This window comes from Heloderma suspectum, chromosome 6, assembly GCF_057233095.1.
Source record: "Heloderma suspectum isolate Gila_16-S chromosome 6, 16-S_ref, whole genome shotgun sequence".
Taxonomy (NCBI): Eukaryota; Metazoa; Chordata; class Lepidosauria; order Squamata; family Helodermatidae; genus Heloderma; species Heloderma suspectum.
Genome location: NC_139463.1, coordinates 26,682,001 through 26,702,939, shown reverse-complemented (window position 1 = coordinate 26,702,939; position 20,939 = coordinate 26,682,001). Strand labels below are relative to the sequence as shown.

The 20,939-nt window shown below is 43.7% G+C and overlaps 1 protein-coding gene across 5 annotated transcripts in view; it reads left to right on the top strand.

Annotated features, from left to right (window-relative positions):
• Positions 1 to 18,639, top strand: part of OGDH (oxoglutarate dehydrogenase) — a 71,480-nt gene extending 52,841 nt beyond the window's left edge. For all 5 annotated transcript variants that reach the window (XM_084803881.1, XM_084803878.1, XM_084803882.1 and 2 more), the window contains 12 exons: positions 2,258 to 2,410; positions 4,982 to 5,084; positions 5,491 to 5,619; positions 7,893 to 8,043; positions 8,347 to 8,474; positions 8,583 to 8,761; positions 9,219 to 9,290; positions 9,713 to 9,835; positions 12,426 to 12,498; positions 13,971 to 14,134; positions 14,866 to 15,020; positions 15,488 to 18,639. In XM_084803881.1, the coding sequence (XP_084660007.1) occupies positions 2,258 to 2,410; positions 4,982 to 5,084; positions 5,491 to 5,619; positions 7,893 to 8,043; positions 8,347 to 8,474; positions 8,583 to 8,761; positions 9,219 to 9,290; positions 9,713 to 9,835; positions 12,426 to 12,498; positions 13,971 to 14,134; positions 14,866 to 15,020; positions 15,488 to 15,608 (1,551 nt within the window). In that variant the 3' untranslated portion in view covers positions 15,609 to 18,639. The remainder of the gene's footprint in view (positions 1 to 2,257; positions 2,411 to 4,981; positions 5,085 to 5,490; positions 5,620 to 7,892; positions 8,044 to 8,346; positions 8,475 to 8,582; positions 8,762 to 9,218; positions 9,291 to 9,712; positions 9,836 to 12,425; positions 12,499 to 13,970; positions 14,135 to 14,865; positions 15,021 to 15,487) is intronic.
• The last annotated feature ends 2,300 nt before the right edge of the window (positions 18,640 to 20,939 follow it).

Below are 20,939 nucleotides of genomic sequence, written 5' to 3'. Positions count from 1 at the left end.
TTATTTAATAGCTGAACCACCATTTCATTCCTCTGTCTTTTACTATTCACGTAGCTGAAGAAAGCCTTTTTGTTGCTTTTAGCATCCCTCACTAACCTCAGCTCGTTCTCAACTTTAGCCTTCCTGACACCATCCCTGCAATTCTGTGCTACCTGCCTGTACTCTTCCTTTGTTGCTTGGCCTTCTTTCCACTTCCTATATGTGTCCTTTTTTGTTTTCAGGTCATCTCTAAGCTTTTTGTGAAGCCACATTGGCTTCTTCTGTTGTCTTCCACCTTTTCTTCTTGTTGGACTTGTTTGTAATTGTGCCTTGAGAATTTCCTTTTTTAAAAGCTCCCACCCATCTTGGACTCCTTTTCTCGTTAGAGTCACTTGCCATGGGACCGTACTTATCATTGTTCTGAGTTTATTAAAATCACCTTTCCTAAAATCCAGGGTTCGTGTTTGACTACACTCAGCTTTTGCTTCCCTTAGAACCAAGAACTCAAGTATAACATGGTCGCTTTCCCCCAGAGTTCCTGTAACTGCTACTTTCTCCACTAAGTCATCTGTGTTGGTTACGATCAAGTCAAGGATAGCCAATCCTCTAGTTCCTTCCTCTACTTTCTGTAGGAGGAAGTTATCCACCACACAAGTCAGGAATTTCCTGGAAGGGCCATGTTTTGCAGAATTTGTCTCCCAACAAATATCAGGGAAATTGAAGCCCCGCATTACTATTGCATCATGCTTCCTTGAAACATTGGCTATTTGCTTTTCAAAAGTTTCATCCTCGTCTTCTCCTTGATTGGGTGGCCGGTAGTAGGCTCCGACCACCAGGTTCCTTTTATTCTTTGCTCCATTTATTTTGATCCAGATGCTCTCGATGGGGCTACCAAGCTCCTCCTCCTGTATTTCTGTGCAGATATAAGTATTTTTAACATATAGTGCAACCCCACCTCCCTTTCTGTTCCTCCTGTTCTTTTTGAACAAGTTATATCCTTCAGTTGCTGTATTCCACTCATGAGAGTCATCCCACCAAGTCTCAGTTACACCTATCAAGTCATAATTTCCCTCTTGTATTAAGAGTTCAAGTTCGTTCTGTTTGTTTCCCATACTCTGGGCATTAGTAAATAGACATCAAAGACCATGTGCTTCATAGTCTGGCTTTCTTCCTACATGTTTCTGAAGACTATTATTGGGCGCTATTAGCGCTGTTCTCTCTGTTGCGGTGCATGAGCCTTCGTCCATTGTTACTCCCAACTTTACATCTCCCTTCCCCGTAGAATTCATTTTAAAGCCCTCCTGATGAAGTTCTTCATGCTGTGGCCAAACACATTTAGGAGGGAACATTAGCTCTTGTGGTAAACATCAAGCTGAAATCTCTGGGGTCATTTGATTATTTTATTTTAAATACATTTTAAGCTACTTTGGGAGGGCTGTGTACAAAAGAAATGAGAAACAAGGTACACATCATAGGTGATCATATCAAAACAGGTGCCTATAAATTATATTATTATTATTATTATTATTATTATTATTATTATTATTATTATTTGTAGTAGTCGTAGTAGTAGTATATTTATATCCTGCCTTTTTCCCAATATTGGGACTCAAGGCAGCTTTACAACATTAAAACTTACACAATTAAAACCTATTTATGAAGCTCTTCTGATGACATGAAACCGGTAAAGGCAGCACTTGAAGACCTTCAAGGCCTGCCTAAATGCCAGTGCTGAAGAGGCAAGGCCTAGGCCAGTTGGAAGAGAGTTTCAAAGTTTGGGGGCAATGCTGAGAAGGCCTCATCTCTAGTGCACACCAACCTGGGGTGAGCGTGTCATGGGGGGAAGAGGGAGACTGCAAAAATTCAGGTGGAGACCTCTCCTTTGAAAGAAGCAGAAGGTGCCTCCACCTGTTTTTCCACCATCACCCCTACGCCATAGCACACCCCACTCAGCAGGGTTCCCCAGTCCTCTTTGGGGCATTTTCAGGGCAGCTGTAGGAGCTGCTGGGGACAGGAGGGGACAGGAAAAACAGTTTCTGCCTGCCCCCTTCCAGTGGCAGATTTCTGGATCCAGCCTCTGAATTGTGTTTATTTTGCTTGTGTGCAAACACTCCAGGGAATATTGCTTCTGTTTTATGCTAATATAAGAGAAAAATTAGTGCCTCTGAACTTCTTCGTATCAAGCATTTCCAAATAGTTAATAAGCTTGGAAACTTATTTTTGTTTGGGAAGATAAAATATGTAGGCTGACTTAATGTTTTTCCTTCAAATATGCTAGGTATCCTACAGGCGAAATGGACACAATGAGATGGATGAGCCAATGTTCACTCAGCCATTGATGTACAAGCAGATCCGAAAGCAGAAGCCTGTGCTGCAGAAATATGCTGAGACACTAATTTCACAAGGAGTGGTAAATCAGTCCGAGTATGAGGTACTTTCATTTATGATTTGACAATCTGTAGCCAGTGACCCATCAGAACCTCTTAGAGATGCCTTATAAACTTATTTCCTTTTTTTCTTTTTTGGAATGACTAAACGGGGGGAGGAGTTCAACTGAGATCAAAAGTGCAGACTAAAAAGTACATGTGCAGTTACATAAAATTGCTGCTGTCTATCTTTAGTATATGGCAAGATTGTCACTACTTTAGGCTGACTACGGGAGGTAGTTGCAGCATCCGAAACATGAACTAGAAGGGATGAAAGGAAAGTTATAAATGGAACCTAAAGAGGAAGTTGAAGAAGTAATTGGGGAGAATGAACCTGCAAGCAAACTATCAAAGAGGCCAAGAACATAGGAATCTTTAAAATACCGGGGGGGGGGGGGGGGTGCTACTGTCACTTCATGGCCTAGGCGTTCTTCCCTGCTATCGTCCAAGCAAATATTGCAGCTAAACCTTAATTCAGGTTTGTATTGTGTAGCCCAGAATCATGCTGCATGATCATCTTATAACTCTTGCTGAGAGGAGACCAGTTTTATTGTTCCATCACTGATCAAAAACACACAAAATGAAGCAAATGAGTTGTAGCTGTGATTCTGGGGGGGGAAAGTTGCCTAGTAGTTTCCCTTTACCTGCAAACTAAATACATGAGTTGGAATTGTGCGGGAGGGGAGGGATGGGGAAATCCCCATAGCCTTCTCCTCTTACACAGCATGTGGAGGAGATTGTTAACCCTTCTCTTACACACATTCTCTCTAGATAGAGTTGTGGGGAGGGAATTGGGGTTTAAGGATTTGCACTCAGTCATGTCCAACTACAATTGTGTCACTTGCTCCAGTACTGCCTAAGCCAGGAGTGGGGAATCTGTGGGCCAAATGCAGCCCACTAGTTCTCTCAGTCTGGCCTGCTAGACTGTTCCCTAGCCATGGTCCCTTAATGGCCCTGCTCCACAGCCAATATGGAAACCAATTAGGCTGGTAAAGCAGAGAGTGGCTGGGCTCACGCAACACGCTAACCCACAATCAGTGGTTGAGTGTGGGTTGTTGTTGAACCGTGAGTTACTGTGTTATCTGAATGCAGCACGGTTTCCACAGGGTGGGTTATCGTGTTGTCTGAATGCATTGCATTTTCCACAGGGTGGCTTGTTAACCACCCTGAACAACCCAACAACAAATCATGGGTTCTCAAGATAACTTGTTCAAGAAAAATAAGCCACACTTCATGGTTAACAAGCCATCCTGTAGAAAACCCTCTTCTCCATTCCGACAACCTGATAATGGTTCAACAACAGCCCACACTCAACCACAGAATATGGGTTAGCGTGTTGTGTGAACCCTATCATAGAGTGCCCAGTATGTCCCAGTGTATACTGAATATGTGTGTGATGTTGGAAAATGTGTGTATGAATGGGGGAGGGGAGAAGGAGAGGGAGAGTATGGTTGGCCCAATGCACTGCTGGCATGAAGACCGCAGTTGATAAGCCATGAGAAAATGTGGCACTTGGGCAGAAAAGGCTTCCCCATCCCAGTCTTAAGCTGTTAAGGGGTACACCCCCTTTGCAGACTACAAAGCCCTTTAGAGTAATTTGGATTGGAGGAAGTGCTTTTTCCTCTCAGCCCTATTAACCACTCTGAAATGGATCTTCACCCTGTGAATGGAGCAGATCACCTAAAGAGCTTGAAGAGGCCTGGGGGGAGGGATTGGAGTCATGGGGTGGAGGGTTTTTTGAGGTGGGGGGAATGCATGGTATTGACCAGGCTCATAAGGTCATGGTTTATTTTCCCTCCCCATTCATGAGCCACCTACTTAGCATAATTATGCATGGGTAGTCGTGATGTCTGGAATCTGGTAAGGGTAGATGGCTGGGGTAGTTTACAAACCACCCTGAAACCCTAGAACAAGCCATGGTTTTCAGGGTGGTTTGTAAACCACCCCAGCCACCCACCCTCTCCAGGTTTGAAGGTCATGACAACCCACACCTGGTGAGGGTAATTATGCTAATTAGGGCTTACGACAGGCCTGTGCAGGGATCCCTCTGTGATTGTGCGAACCCACCCATTGACTGGGTACACATAATATGACAACCCATTGTAAGTTGTTATCTGAAACAAGCCACAGTGGGTTGTGCGAACCGCAGGGTTGATTAATTTTTGGGAACAAGCCATGGCAACTACCCATGGGTTGTTCTAGGGGTTGTTTTATCCACAATGTGTTGGCATGTCGTCTGAACCCGGACATGCCAACCCATCATAAGTAAAGGGCAGCGGGCAGCGAGCCGCTCGGTAAGAGCAGCAGAAACCCCTGCCTGTGTTCCCGAGCACAGCCACGATCAGAGTTTGCGGTAGCAGCTGAGCTGCTTCCAGTGCACCTTGCCAGTGATAGCCCCTCCAAGAGTGCCCAAACAGCACTTTGGAGAGGCTGCCACTGGCTCCTCCTGGCTCCTGCCAAGCCCCCTGTCCCTGTTCCGATCACAATCCCAGTTGCAGTCAGAGCCTTTTAAAAATTATTTTTCTTTCCTATTTTGGTTGTTCGCCTCACGTCTAAATTGTGTATATGCATTTCAGGAGGAAATTTCCAAGTACGATAAGATCTGTGAAGAGGCCCATGCCAGGTCCAAGGATGAGAAAATCCTTCACATCAAGCATTGGCTAGATTCTCCATGGCCGGGTATGTTACTGGCTGCTTCCTAATGGCCTCAGTTAAGCAGTAGCTCTTCTGCCAATAGATTACACTTGCAGTTCCTGGCACTAAAAGGAGATACTCTTGCTCAGTTCTTCTAGTACTGAAAGTTCAGTACAATGACCAAGTGTGGTAAGCTTTGCACACTTGGTAAACAAAATGCACTTGCGCTGAAGAGAAGGGCACTTGCTGAACAAATTCTGTCCTTTCTACAGATGCTCTGGCAAGGAATATCCTGTTCAGTAGTTTAGCTCAGCATGGTTTCTTTGCCAAGTTTATTCCTCTCAAAAGGAAATTCTCAGTGTAACTTTTAATTATTTTTCTAGCAGCAAAAGCGTGTTCCTCCTGTGAGTATCAGTTGTATCCTTTAATGTGTTTTCCTTTACTTCCCCAGGTTTCTTCACTCTGGATGGTCAACCCAGGAGCATGACCTGCCCTTCCACTGGTCTGAATGAAGAAGATTTGGCCCATATAGGAAAGGTGGCCAGCTCAGTGCCTGTTGAAAATTTCACAATTCATGGCGGTATGATTGTCTAGACAAGTAGTTTCCATAGGTTTCACTTTTTAATGTAGTGAAGGCTTGCACTGGAGAAGGCAACGTTGAGCTTCTTTGAGTAATAAGCCATAAGACAACCACTGAGTCTAGCCAGAGTGGTAGACTCTTAAACTGCAGGATGAACTAGGGGAGCAGACAGTGGGAACAACTTGGGGAAATCAACCTATGAGTGAAGACATTGTTGGATGTTCCACTGTAGTGACATGCTTGTATTAGGTAGTCTGAGAGCTGTGTGGGCAGCATGTGGGGGAATACTCAAGAGCCACCTTATGACATTAGTCCTCTTGCGCAGCCCATCATGAACATAGGTCACAGTGGGCTAAGTAATAGCGATGTATCATTTCTCCTATCTGCAGGGGCCCTTAAGGACCCCATGCCTGCAATATCTTTGCACATTTCCTTGAAGTCCCTTGGATAGAAGTTCAGCAACTAATGGAATGTTCAGCAATTTGTGTTCTCTGCTGACTCTTTTAGCTTTCATGAGTGTGTAAGCATTCCCCATATAACATGTCCCAGTACACTTTGGCTTGGCTTAATGCCAATCAATTTTGTTAGCAAATTAAAGTGAAAAGCGATCTTCAGAACCAAGCTTATTCAACTTTGTTCTTTCTCCACATTTGTTTTTGTACCTTGATCTTTAATGTTCTTCACTACTTTACCATATGTTTGCTGAAGCAGTGGTATTTCAAGACATCTTGGGTGCCAGGTTTGAGCATGAGTGTAAACAGTATCGTCCCAGAGTCTATATTGAGCGGGTGGTGGCAATATAATTGAAGGCACACTTGGAAGAAGCCGATTATCTAGACCCATTTCAGTTGGGTTTCAGGCTTGGGCATGGGACAGAAACGGCCTTGGTCGCCTTGGTGGATGATATGAGGAGGGCTTTGGATAGGGGTGAATGCTCCTTCCTTGTTCTCCTTGACCTCTCAGCAGCTTTTGATACCATTGACCATGGTATCCTCCTGGACCGCCTGGAAGGGTTGGGGTTGGGCATTGGAGACACTGTATTGTGGTGGTTCTGGTCCTTCCTCTCCGGCAAGTACCAGAGGGTAGCACTGGGAGAGGAGGTTTCGGACCCGTGGCCGCTCACTTGTGGGGTGCCACAGGGTTCCATCCTCTCCCCGATGCTATTTAACATCTATGTGAAGCCGCTGGGGGCTATCATCAGGAGGTTTGGGGTGTGGTGTCATCAATATGCAGATGACATGCAGCTCTACCTCTCGTTCAAATCTTCACCAAGGTTGGCCGTAGAATCCCTGTCCAAATGTCTGGAGATGGTGAGTGGCTGGATGGGGAGGAATAAGCTGAAGCTGAACCGTGACAAGACCGAGGTACTTTTGACCGAGGAGACAAGAGGAGGCTGGGGGATATTGACCTGAAGTTGAATGGGGTACAGCTACTCTTGAAAGACCAGGTCCGCAGCCTGGGGGTCATTTTGGACTCCCAGCTGTCCATGGAGGCTCAGGTGTCAGCTATGAGCCGGACAGCGCTGTATCAACTCCATCTGATATGGCAGCTGCGCCCCTTCCTTCCCAACCATCTGCTCCCATCGGTAGTACATGCCCTGGTCTCCTCTCGTTTAGACTACTGTGATGCACTCTACGTGGGGTTACCCTTGAAGATGGTTCGGAAGCTGCAGCTAGTACAGAACACGGTGGCTCGCCCGATTAAAGGCAGCCGCCGGCGAGATCACATTACTCCAGTGCTGAAGGAGTTGCACTGGTTACCAGATGTTTTCCGGGCCAAATTCAAGGTGTTGGTTTTGACCTTTAAAACCCTATATGGTTCCGGCCCAGCCTATCTTAAGGAGCGCCTCCAGCAACATCAGACAGGCCGCTTAACAAGATCAGCCTCGGATGGCCTTCTCTCTGCCCCATCAGCCAGGACAGCTAGACTGGTGGGGAGGGAGAGGGCATTTCTGTGGTGGCCCCCACTCTGTGGAACTCCCTCCCTAGGGAACTCCGCCATACCCCCTCTTTAATGAGCTTCCGCCGGGCATTAAAAACGTGGTTGTTCAGGCAGGCATTTGGGGTGGGTTAGGGTATTTTAGAAAATGTTTTTATTGTAGAATTTTATTGTTTTAGACTGTTTTGTTGTATGCTTTGTACATCACCCAGAGTGCCTGGGTGGCCAGCCAGATGGGTGATTGATAAATTTAATTAATTAATTAATTAATTAACATTTTGGGAGCAACCATTGTAGTTTCTTCCAGACAGGCTGAAAACTCTTTATATCTGCAGGCTTAAGCAGGATTCTAAAAACACGTGGAGAGATGGTTACCAACAGGACTGTAGACTGGGCTTTAGCAGAGTACATGTCATTTGGCTCTCTCCTGAAAGAGGGAATCCACATCCGACTGAGCGGACAGGATGTTGAGAGAGGAACGTTCAGGTAAAGTGTTTACCTGGCTGTATTTGGCCAGTCTTCCTTTAACAGACTCTGAGACTCCTTTTTAGGCATGCAAAGTACAAATGTATGTAGTACTAACAGCAGGTCATAATAATAAAGAGTTTGGTTTATTGCTTCTACAGCTACAAACAAAACCTGGACTAGAGCGGTATAAATCTATGTGACTGACATAAGTATGTATGGGCAAATGGATAAACTTTTTTTAGGACTAGAATCTTCTTTGCAAGGCCACTCTAACTAATTAAATTGTCCTTGAGCAACATTTCCATTGTCATTACTCTTCAGCCATCGGCACCATGTCTTGCATGATCAGAATGTTGACAAGAGGACCTGTATTCCCATGAACCATCTGTGGCCAAACCAAGCTCCGTATACAGTCTGCAATAGCTCTCTCTCAGAGTATGGAGTCCTGGGTACGTACATCTCACTGTTCCCTACAGGAATTAAGGGATGGTCATTTTAACATTGTCTCCAGTTGATCATGTTCCAGAAAAGCACATTTTTAATTTATGTCATTGCAGGGTTTGAGCTGGGCTTTGCTATGGCCAGCCCCAACGCTTTAGTGCTGTGGGAAGCTCAGTTTGGTGACTTCCACAATACAGCTCAGTGTATTATTGACCAGTTCATCTGCTCTGGACAGGCCAAGTGGGTGAGACAAAATGGCATTGTACTTCTGCTTCCCCATGGCATGGAGGGCATGGTAAGGAAGCACTCTTATTAATAAACAGCCTTTTTTCTATCTCTTGCATTCAGACATTGGATAGGCTTGTACTAACTGTTTACCACAATGGAAAATGCTTCTCTGTGGGTTGAGGGAGTTAGAACCCCATAAGCTTGCTACGGATTATGGGCCAATTTGGCACATTCGCTTCCACTGCAAATTTGTGCATGGCTAGAAAGGATGTGAGGAGTAATAAAGCCTGGTGTTCTGGGCTCCATGGCAAGTTCTGAATCAGATGGTAAACTGAAAAATATGAGTACATCTGTAAGACAGTGCAGTTGGGACTCTGCACTCAGAATAGTAACGTTATCATAGAATTATGGAATAAATGCACATTTTCTTTAAAGTATTGACTACTGCTGGTGCCTAAGCACTGTACTGTTTACCCAAGGATAAGCTTTAATCCAGATCCTTGAAAGGCCTTGTTTGTTTACAGGGCCCTGAGCATTCTTCTGCCAGACCAGAGCGATTCCTGCAAATGTGCAATGATGATCCAGATGTCTTCCCAGTGAGTTGTGTCTCTGAAAGCATGCTTTCTGATCCTTTCTTTTGTTCTACTTGCGCGCGCACATGTACACACCAGTCCTATTTCTTACAGTATTGAGAAGAGGTTTCCGGAAACATCTGCAAAATATCAGACAGTAGCACATGGAATGGCTGCTTAGTCTTGGGCAGTGAGGCCATGTCCCAGAATTATCAGTTAGAGTCTTGGTGCTATAATACCTGGGCAGTAAAGGTATTACCCGGGCAATAAAGGTATTACCTGGACAATAAAGGTCATATTGGATCCTTCACTAGCAATCAAAGAAATGTATGATAGACGTGAATACTGTAGAACTGATTTTAGGGGTGGGGTGGCTACTTGGCCATGTGTCTATGCATGCAGTTCTTTCCAGCTGTTTCTGAACTCTCATTGTTGTCATCCTGCAGAAACTAGATGATTTTGATGTGCGCCAGCTGTATGACTGCAACTGGATTGTAGTGAACTGCTCCACACCAGCAAACTTTTTCCATGTTGTGCGGAGGCAGATACTTCTTCCCTTCCGGAAGCCGGTCAGTATGAAGAATGACTTCCTTAGCCCAGAAGGGGCATGTGCTTTCCCCTCCCCCGCTGTAGTCTTCCAGCTCTAATTAAGGAAAAAAGCCCAGTGGAGAGCAACACATGACACAAGTGGGATGATTAAAAGACTCTGAACTTGTACGTAGAGCTTTTTCTGTTCCCGTTTTATCACTGCATCAAGCAAAGTCAAAGCTCTGTTGTACGATAGAAATGAAACCTGTGCCTCTAACCTGGAACCAGAAGCAAATTGAAAGTATCTTGCAAACCAAGCCACTATTGATGAATTCTTAATATGCTGCAAGCACTATTACTTGTGACTTTTACAGCACCCCATTCAGCAGGAGCTCTATTTCTGATTTGTTCAATGAATGCTTATGGACCAAATTATTTCAGTTCCTCTTCAACTCTCATGCCTTGTGCTTCTTTCAATGATTAAATTTCATGTGGCTTCTGCACATTCATGCCTTGGAAAGGCTGAGTCAGCAGTTGGAGCTGATATACTTTAAATAAACCTGCCTTTTTCAATAATTGGGTTTATATCCCACCTTTCAATCTAAAAGGCAGGTTGCCGTGGATTGTAATGAAATACACACACCCCAAAGCCCCACAGTCCCGTAGCCCTTGGTCCCCTGGCCGATGGCAGAGGCCAGGGTGTGCTTCTGTAGGAATTTATTTTTATTTATGACTGCATATAGGATGCAGCTGAAACCATTTGAATGCCAGTTTAAGTGCACAAGGTGTCCTGCTAATCTCTCTGTGCAGAGGAAACACTTGTTTCAGGGGTAGCTGCCTATTTTATTGAGTAAAATGGCACAGGCTCTTCAAAATGGATCAAAAGCAAATTTATTAGACAGAATAGAGACCTCACACTCACAAAGTAGAATAATGAAAGAAGATTAAATGACAGTCTTACAAACTTCTCCAAGCTTGGTCAGTTGTGATTCTATGATCCCATGAACCAGTGGTGACGACTTCTGTTTCCTGGATTTCCAGAAGTTACCCATCCCAGTCTGAACCATACCTTTTATCAATAATCCTTTAACATGGATTAAATCTCAACCTTTTCCAAGCATTCTGCCTATGCAAGCTGTTTATCCCCTTCTCCAGGTAATACTGTCTTTCATCAAAGCTTCCTGAACTTTACTTATCTTATTTGACTACAGAAACTGATACTTCCCTGTTCTTGTACTTTGCTAGATACTTCTTTTGTAACTTTGCTAGATACTTCGTTTGTAACTTCCCAGACTACTTTTCATGTATGGTAACCTAATCTCCACTGCTGCTGTAGGCCTTTTATTTGCAAGCCTTTATTCCCTCTGGCCTATGCCTGCTCCGTGCCTGCATCTCACAAGCAATATACATATATGTGTAGCTTATGCTCAGGTTTTACACATGCTTAGATTCCTTCCCTTCAGCTCTACAGTCCCAGGGCAGCTGGCAGTTGGAGCTGTTCGTCAAATCAGCAGATTTGAGACATAAGAGCCCTGCTGAATCAGACGAAAGATCTATCTAGTCCAGCATCCTGTTTCCAACACTAATGAACCAGATACCACTGGGAAGCCAGAGCAGGGCATGAAGGCACAGCCATCCCCCATTGTTGCTCCCATTCAACTGGTATTTAGATCTACTGCCTCTGAAGATGGAGGTTTCATTTGATCACCATGGCTGCTGCAATCCTCCTTGACTTGGTCTAATTCCCTTTTAAAGCTATCTAAACCAGTAGCCATCGCTACATCATGTGAATTCCACACATCATGTGAATTCCACACATGCATTGTGTGGGAATATCCTTTCTTCCATCTGTCCTGAATCTACTATCCATCCATTTCATTTGGTGACCCCAGATTCTAGGATTAGATGAAGATTCTCTACCCATTTTGTGATTACCTCCACTGTTGATGGCTGAGCTATCCACGCTCTCTAGTTGAGGTTCCTTGCTTGAGCCTTCTATTTCTGTGGCTCATCTAAGTGTATTGCTCCTGCTAACTTGCATGATCCAAGAAATATGATTCAGGATCTCTTGCAACATCACAGTGGATGCAAAGTTTGGATTTCACACAACTGTGTTGACTCCTAAGACTTTCACCCTAACACCATCTGCGATATGGTAAGGGACCATGGCATCTCAAATCGCATATAGCTTTATTAGCATTCCTAAAAACATTGCCATCCTAGATTTCTTCTGCAGTCATTTTGGCCCTCTGTATTTCACCATTGTCTTTTAGCCCTTCATGTTGCTATCCTCTGGGTCATTCTATAAGAATAAGGCAGTTTGTTATGTAAAACAAATTCTGAATAAATGAAGCAGGATTAAAATGCCTATATTTATAAGCATGAAAATATATTGGTAAGTATAATCATCTTGATGTGTGTTCTGTATTTCTGTATAGACAGAGCTTTCTTAATAGCCTTGGGTCAGATTCTGACTACTTAAAAATGCAACATCTATATATGACTGACTTCAGATTATTGGGCTTTCATTAACTCCTGAATGTAAGTACAATAATTCAGTGCTTATTCAGGAAATGTTTCCATCCCAGTATCGCCACTAACTCTGGAATGCTTTCCTCTTCTTCTTTTTAGCTGATAGTCTTCACTCCAAAGTCACTTTTGCGTCACCCTGAAGCTCGGTCCAGCTTTGATGACATGTTGCCAGGTACAGCGGACTTGGGACTGGGTTCAGGGAGGTTTTCTTTTCTTGTCTTCTACTGTGAGGTGGAAGGTATGTGACCTAGTAGTCAGATGAGGAAATGATAGTCTTGCTTTGGGGCAGCTGTGCCCCCTGGTGACCTGAGCTGTTTTTCATGCTGCCACAGAACAGCAAGGTTGATGACAAGCTGTTAAGCTTTAGCTCCGGTGTGGGCAAGTTGTGGTCCTCCATATGTTTTGGCCTACAATTCTCATCAGCCCTAGCCAGCATAGCCAGTGGTCAGGGACAATTGGAGTTTTAAGCCAAAGCATCAGGAGGGCCACAAGTTGCCCACCCCAACTATAGCTGAAGACCTGCTCTCAAACCATCTCCTGTACAATGTATATAGTAGCTAAAAATACAGCAGGGTAGAGTGTATGCCCAAAATGATTACCTTAAGGGAACACGAAAGGAACTTGCTTCATTTTACCTGCTCCAGATATTACCATGTAACAGAGTTCACCCTGGTTTCCATTTCCGCTTGCTGGGAGAATATAGGAGAACTGCCCAGTCAACACTTTAAATGCAGCCACAGTATTCTGGAGTAACAGTTCAATAGCACACTTGTTTGACCTGTTGGGATTTTATGTTGTGGTGGCGCTGAGACTCATCATTTGGGGGGGGGGGGGCACTCTAGCTCATTCTTAGAATTTGCCAGTTGGCAGATTGCCAGTGATGAAAAGCAGCTGCCCTCTGGACAAATTAGGCTTAGCAATACCAGAAATACAATACAGTGCCACATTGGTTGCTTTGCCTGCCTTCCTAGAGGGGACTGTGACCCATGAAGAGAGATAGGGCAGTATTGTATTTCTGGGTCTTCTGTATGCACAAGGACTTCTGTCCTTACCATCATTAAATGATGCCCTGGAAGGTTGCTGATGGAACCAATTTTGGATCTTTGCTCCTCTGAGAGGCAGTGTACTTTGAGAAACAATGCCTTGCTTCTTTCTTTGAGTTCCCTGAGAAGAGAGACATGCACAGGAACTGATTTTCCATGGCTGCTTGTGTCTCACCCAGGAACCCCAGGTTCAGGTTGAGCAGCTGGGAACCAAAGTTCCCTGAAGCATTATTTGCAGCACTGTTTTGGTTCTGCATTAATAATATTGGTGGTTTAAGCAGCTCCGACTTGTTCATGTAAATGGCATCAGAGAATAGTCTGGCCTGTGTCTACCAGAATTAGTTGTCCCTGAAAAAGGGTGCACTAGCATTAACTGTGACCTGTAAGTAAGCCTAAGCATGTTCACCAGAAGCAACTTCATTTTACTTCCCTGTTTACCCCTGCCTCCACTTCCCTCCCATTCTTCTGTTTTCCCTGTGCTGAATTTTAGTTTGTAAGCTCTTCTGTACATGGACCTGTCCTCTTGTACTTTGTAAAGCACCATTCACATTGATGATGTTATATAACTTATAATAATAACTATCTGTGTGCTCCATTGCAGGCACACATTTCCAGCGTGTCATCCCAGAAAGTGGTCTTGCTGCGCAGAATCCAGATGGGGTCAAGCGAGTTCTCTTCTGCACTGGCAAAGTCTATTATGAGCTCACTCGAGAGCGTAAGACCCGAGAGATGGAAGCAGATGTAGCCATCACAAGGGTGGAGCAGGTAGGGCATGTGTAGGAAATATATTTCTGTGACTTAGAAATATGGATCTGTACTACGGCTTTCTGAGAACTGAAACAAAGTATTTCAGATCCTAGCTTTAAACACAAAGGAATTTTAGAAAAGGAATCTGCTGAATTTCAAAAATATATTCCAAAAACCCTTACCTGAATATTCTAGTCCAACCTTCCAAATATTTTTCTGGGGAGAGTGAAACCACACTTGGCAGCTGAGCTTTGTGGGCTAAAGTTCTGAAGTGGAGCCATTGCTCAATCAGGTGGGCTTGTGAAAGGCAGGTAGCTTTGGTAACAGTCTGACTAAAAGATAAGCAGCAGTTTGCAGAATACTTAAGGGTTCAGATCAGCTGAGATTTCTACAGGGAGCATCCCCATTAGAACTTGTGGGTTTGCTGCTTCCTCACCTGATGCATGAGTAAGGATGGAGGTAAATCTTTAAGTAATCTGCCTTTACTTACAAAGGAAAGGGATGTATGCCAAAAGTGTTGCTACCTGTAAATTTCCTTTGACCAGGAAAGGCAGCTCAGATTTCAGATAACATAATAATGCTGGAATTTTAAAGAAAAAACCCTTATTGACTATGTAAGCATCTTACTTGGGTTTCTTTTACCCTGTGGAACTTGTGAACCAAAGTCACTATCTTCTTCACTGTAATTTGTGTATGATATTGACAGCTCATAAGCCTTATGAACCAGAGGCCTTTTCCATTGCTTGTAGCTATCGCCATTCCCCTTTGACCTCCTGCTGAAGGAATTCCATAAATACCCAAATGCAGACCTGGTTTGGTGCCAGGAAGAGCACAAAAACCAAGGATATTATGATTATGTGAAACCTAGACTCCGCACAACCATCGACCGTGCAAAACCAGTGTGGTAAGTAACCAGGTTGTCAGATAAGTAGGGGGACATCAAGCTTTACACACACACACACACACACACACACACAGTGATAAAGATATGGGATATGTAAATGCAGGGGTATATGTGTATTAACTAGGCTTAGCTCTCAGCTGCTATTCAGTGATGATGATGTTATTGGAGTTAAGGGGATTACCCTGATTCCTGGTTGTGGGATATGCCAGCTGCACCGGGAGAGCAGGAGTGGTCCAATCCAGGAAAAGAGGGCAAAGTAGATGTGGGACCAACTCAGCCAAACTACAGAGGGAACGGAAGCCCATCCATTACTTTCTGACAGCTAACTCAGGGAAAAACCCATGGGGCTACAAATACAAGGGCCCAAAGTACTTCGTAGTCCTACACATGATTTGTGTGACTGGGGATGAGCATTTGAACACCAGTTGCAGCTAAGCATGCTATCTTTTCTGCTTTCCTTCTTCTAGGTATGCGGGACGTGAACCTGCTGCTGCACCAGCTACAGGCAACAAAAAGAATCATCTGACTGAACTGCAGCGCTTCTTGGACACTGCCTTCAACCTCGACTCTTTCAAGGGCTTGTCTTAGATACACTTGGAACTGGTTCCGCAGCACACTCTGTGTATTTCTGTCTGTTTGCTCACTTCCTTTCTATGTCCTTAACTATAGACCTTGTGAACTAACTTAAGGCGTCTTTTATTAACCTCTTGTTTGCTGTTGAGGAACTGCCTCTTCAATAACCCTGTCCAGAATGCCTGTGTTAAGTTTTCTCTTCTGTATGCTGCAGCTCAAACCACTGGAACAGTGTGGGGTCACTCCAGCACAAACCCATATTTATGAAAAACCCAGGGACTGGCCAGCTCTGCTGCTCCAAAATTGAGAGCTTTGGAGGGACTGGTATTTGCCTTCCAAATGAGTCTCCATGTTGGAGACTGTGATGACTCCAGATAATGCACGAGTCAGTTTTTCTAACACAAAAGTGATTCTGGAAGCAGGTACTGCTTTTGAATCCCTAACACAAATGTGCCCACCTTGAGGGGCAAGAGGTGTGATGTTTGTTTCACTGTCCTTGTCTCCCTAGAAATGTTTGATCTGGCCTAGCTCTTCAATTGTATCATGAGATTCCCTTTCCTTGCGCACCACATCCCTAGCACTGAAAATCCTGGGCTAGCACCCTAAATCACTGCTGCTGATTTCTGTGGTTTAGCAACCAGCATTGTCCATACTGAGCACATAGACACCCTGAATTCAGTAATTCTTCTGCAGGAAGTTTATTTCCATTAATGAAGAAGATGGAATTACCAAGCCAGACACTGATCTGGTTTTGTTTTACAAAGCTATAACCCTTAATAATCCTATATTATATCCAGGGCAGGAATCTATTATTTAGTGGAATCTAAGGACTCTGTTACATAGTCACCATAGCCATGTCTGTATGGGCCTTCAGATTTACTTTGCTTTCAGGCTGTGACTGTAGCTTAAGAAAGCTGTACTTGGAAATTATGAAAATTCACTGGGTTCCCACAAACTAGTGTCACTTATGAGAAAAATTTGATATAGATGCTAAGATTACCAAAATGCATTCTTGCTCATACTGTAATTCTACATCAGGCGCAAAGCTGCATTTGAGACTCTCTGTTCTATTACTTGAGCAGAAGGGCGACTTTTTCCCCTCAAATCATATAGTCATGTTGCACTTCCCTCCATCCCCGAGTTTCAGGCAAATGGGGTCAAACTTTGTTCTACACTTTTTTCAAAAGTTTTCCTCCATAATGATGGTTTCTCATTGTTGTACTTGGAGTTAAGCAATGTTTTAAGGACTACTTATGCTTATGGAATTGGCAGATGAAATAAGGTTGTTTTTTTTAAGGCTGAAAATCTATTTTTTCATCCATGAAAAACTTTTAAAGAGTCCTGTATCATCCCTACGTAGCATTACTGATACGTAGCCTGCAAGAAACATTTTTGAGTCAGTTTTTCTGACATGCACATGGCTTTCTGTCCAGATAGATACTTGTGCCAGTGGGCTCAAACAAGGATATAAACATCCAGCGTTCTTCGTTGCTGGATTGAAGTGTTACTTGCTCTGTGAGCTTATATCATAAGCAGAGGTTAGGACTGCATGCACTTTTGATTGGAGGAATAACTTCTAAGTACTCCTTATTGAGAAGGCTTTGTAATTCAGGAAAAGACCAAACACAGCCCACATAATAGGGACACTGATGAAATCAGTTATATTCTTTGTCTTTAAGCAGATATCATTTTAGGTAGTTCCAAACATATTTTCTGTGATCCTTTCCAACTTTTAGAGGCCTCTCCAACTGTAGCCTTCTGCCTTTCTGAGGCTTCTCAGGTGCTGGAGGTTCTTTAGCTTTGAGCGCATACCCTCCTGCCAGAACAAGGCCCACCTCAGTAGTAATATCCTAACAAGACAGTGCAAAGTTTATTCCAGATGAGCCTGAGAGTTTCTACTTCCTCATCCATGCACACAATGAAATACCTTGATTGACCTTAGCAGTACTGATGTCCCTCATCTTCCACCTGAAGTCCATAGCCTCAAGAGCAACCACAGTTCAACACAGAGCCCTTCTGGCCTTTGCGCCAGGGACTGATGTTATTACTTGGCTCTTTTTACCCATTGCTGATAGTTGGCTACTGCCTCCAATCAGAGTCATTATGCAGTGGTCTGCCAGTAATAGAATGTACCTCAGTGCTTTGGCTGTCTCTTCCTTTTTCTCCATGCAGTTGGCACAATGTCACATAGTAGCAATAGCTGCAGTGACTTGATTGGCAAGGGTGTTCAGGAGGTAAAATCCTGAACTCAGCAGTGCCTGCCTTGGGTGGAACATACAGCACAGTCTGTCTGTTCTGTGTCAATCTCCTGAGCTTCTGAATGTGGTCTTACATGCTACCACATCATGTTGGAGCCTCCCATCCCTCCCCCCAAAACTTAACTCCCCCCAAAACTTAACTGTCTTCAATAGATGTCCAGCTCTATATCCACCTGGCTGACCTCTGGGGATTTTTGAGAGAAGTACAGCTTCTTCTGTCCCCTAACTTCCTTCTGTGTGCTGCCAGCCATACCAAAAGAGTGTGCCATCTTGTGAATAAAGATTTTTCTATAATATAAGTTTCTGTGCTGCTTCACTAGGGGGAACAGCACACTCCAAAAGTGATTCACACTGTTAGAGGGGTAGGCTGTGGTTTTATGGTTACGCATGGGACTGCAGTGTTTTGTTCTTTAGCTCTGCAGAAGAAAAATCCTGGTGTCTACTCTTTGCCAAAGCTAAGGGCTAGTGGGAGAGAAAGGCCGCCTGTTCTGGGCTAGTTCTACCCTGGAACTCCCCAAAGACTCACAGCCTGATTTATTTATTTTGATTTTAAAATAAAAGCCAAACAGATGTGTCTGGCTTAAACAATAAAGCCTGATCTCCTCCGGCCAAAGTGTGTCCAGCTTGCTCAGTCGTCTGAGGTTCATTCTTTCACCCAGTGCAAATAGCACAGCCCCTCTTTTGAGCACAGGTGGAATGTAAATCAATAAGGGCCTATTCAATCTGCATCTTTGCATACTGCTGTGAAAATATTTTATAAAGGCTTGAGCAGTGGCAGGTGAAATCATAGTCTATGTGTTTCTGAGCTGTTTGTTTCAGCTGGTTTACAATGAGCCGTCTTGCCCCTGGATTGGATACCAGCAATCTCCAAGCATCTCACTAAAAGCTCTAATGCAGGGATGGGGCACCTGTGGCCCTCCAGATTATGTTGGACTGCAACTCTGATCAGCCTTATCTAGCATAGCCAGTAGTAAAGGATGATGGGAGTTGCAGTCCACCGACATCTGGAGGCTCACATGTTCGCCATCCCTGCTCTAGTATCATTTTGAAGTGTCTCTACCTACATGAAGGTTGTGTGGTTTTGCTAGATGCTCTAAAGGCTCTATACCCCCCAAAAGGTGATTCACATCTTTGTAGTAGCCCCATAAAGTCCAGAGGTTTCAATACTGCTACAGTAGCCCTAACCCAGAACTGAAGTGTGGGATTGATTGGCCATTGACAATAGCATTGCCTTAAGGAGGACAAACGTATCTGGAGCAGGTGTGCTGTCATTCAAAAATCCCAGCAGCAGAATTACAGATAGCTCTGCCCTTCAGGCAAGGCAAGTATATCTCAAGGTAAGTACAGTATCAGTACTAGCAGCCACTACTGAACATCAGCGCAGCATAATTGGCCTGACTCGTTCAAAGCAGTCAGTGTCCATCATAGGATGCCCAAAAACTGACTTCCAAGTTTCTCTCATACTGTTTCTTGCTGCGAGTTTCTTCAAAAACCAAATGTAGAAAGTAGCTAATTTTAAAAGAAAACTGAGTTTCTCCTGAAATAATGTTCATACAGACATTGGCTCATTAAGTGCATTGGGAAAAGAATACAATAACATCATTAGACCCTTTTATATGCATCACTATCTTACCCTCAAGTCTTTCTCCTCCCCCAGCTATAATATGGGGAAAATAGTACCAGCTTACAACCAAATGGGTTGTAAAGATTACAGATGGAATGTTTAGTGTGCTAGTGGCATCCGCTCAGAAAAGATGATAAAGCAACAATTTGGATCTGGAGTCGAGTAGCTATTGATGCTGTATTAAAATGTTCTTTTCAAAAGCAGTTGCAAGGGGATACAGGATAACTGCTATATTGTTTTCTACAGTGGTAGAAAATGGAAACAGCAAAAGTTTAATTGCCACTGCCATGGCAGTATAACTGGTATAGAAATGAAGTGTGTGATTGCTTAAAGTGGGAATAGACTGGTGCCATTTGAGAAAAAAGGTGTGACTTCCCCATGGTTATCACACCTTTAAACAACAAACATCTTGCAAGAAAGCTATGACCCTGCCTTTCAGATCTGGTCTTCTTGGTATCTTCTTATTCATGCGACTGTAACCGTTAGGGTTAAAGCACTGCAATCTATTCTCCATGGATTTTACCAGTGTGTCCTTTACCTAGAACAGCTGAGATGTCCCTATAGATTTAGAACTATGTGATGTTTTGTTTTTATATCCTACTCTATCCCATGGGCTTAGAAATGCTTACAACAGCTTTTCTAGACATTAATAGTTCTGTCCCCAGGGGGCTGGCAATCTAAGGGAATCATATTATTTAGGGGATAAAACAAAAACTACATTTGTGTGCTTTTTTAATGCCCATACTATGCTTTTTGGACTACTTATGTATAGCAGAGTTCAGTCCCAGGTGCAGTGCTTATTGGCTGAGGTCTTTCATGTATTGGTCTCTGTGGAGAACTCTGAAGTAGTAGTGCTTTCTCAAGGAAGCAGCTTTTCTCAAACACTGCACTGATATTACTATGGTTTCCATCAACCTTTCTGGAGTAATTCAGAGTGCTGGTAGTGACATTATACAAGAGTAGTTAACTATCTTGAGACATGCGGACCTGGAAGATGTCTCCTCTGTATCTCGTCAGTATCATTAAAGAAGCCCATGAGCCCTTTTTAGGAAACTCGAAAGAGTTATAATGTGGCAGACCAGATGCCTCGAGTCTTAATGCAATGGTTCTCCAGATTACCATGCAAGACCTAGATGTCTGGTAATTATGAAACCACAAGATGGCAGCAGAATACTAGCACAGACCTGAGATGGTATCTCTCTTTATGGGACCAAACATTTTTTTAAAACGTGGATGTGTGCTTTTTAGTTCTACAGAGCTCTTCAAGCAAAATGACTGTTCATAGCATGAAATGGTGAAATAGGGTCCCAGATAAAGGGGAAAGCACAGCAGCTTAATGGAATGTCTCTTCCTATGGAGAGGCTTGGAGGCTGCTGAGTTACAATTAAAAGAATAGTCTTGCCAATTCCATGCTTCATTTATGTAAATCTAAGAGTGCTTCTGTTGCCTTGACCAACAAACTTA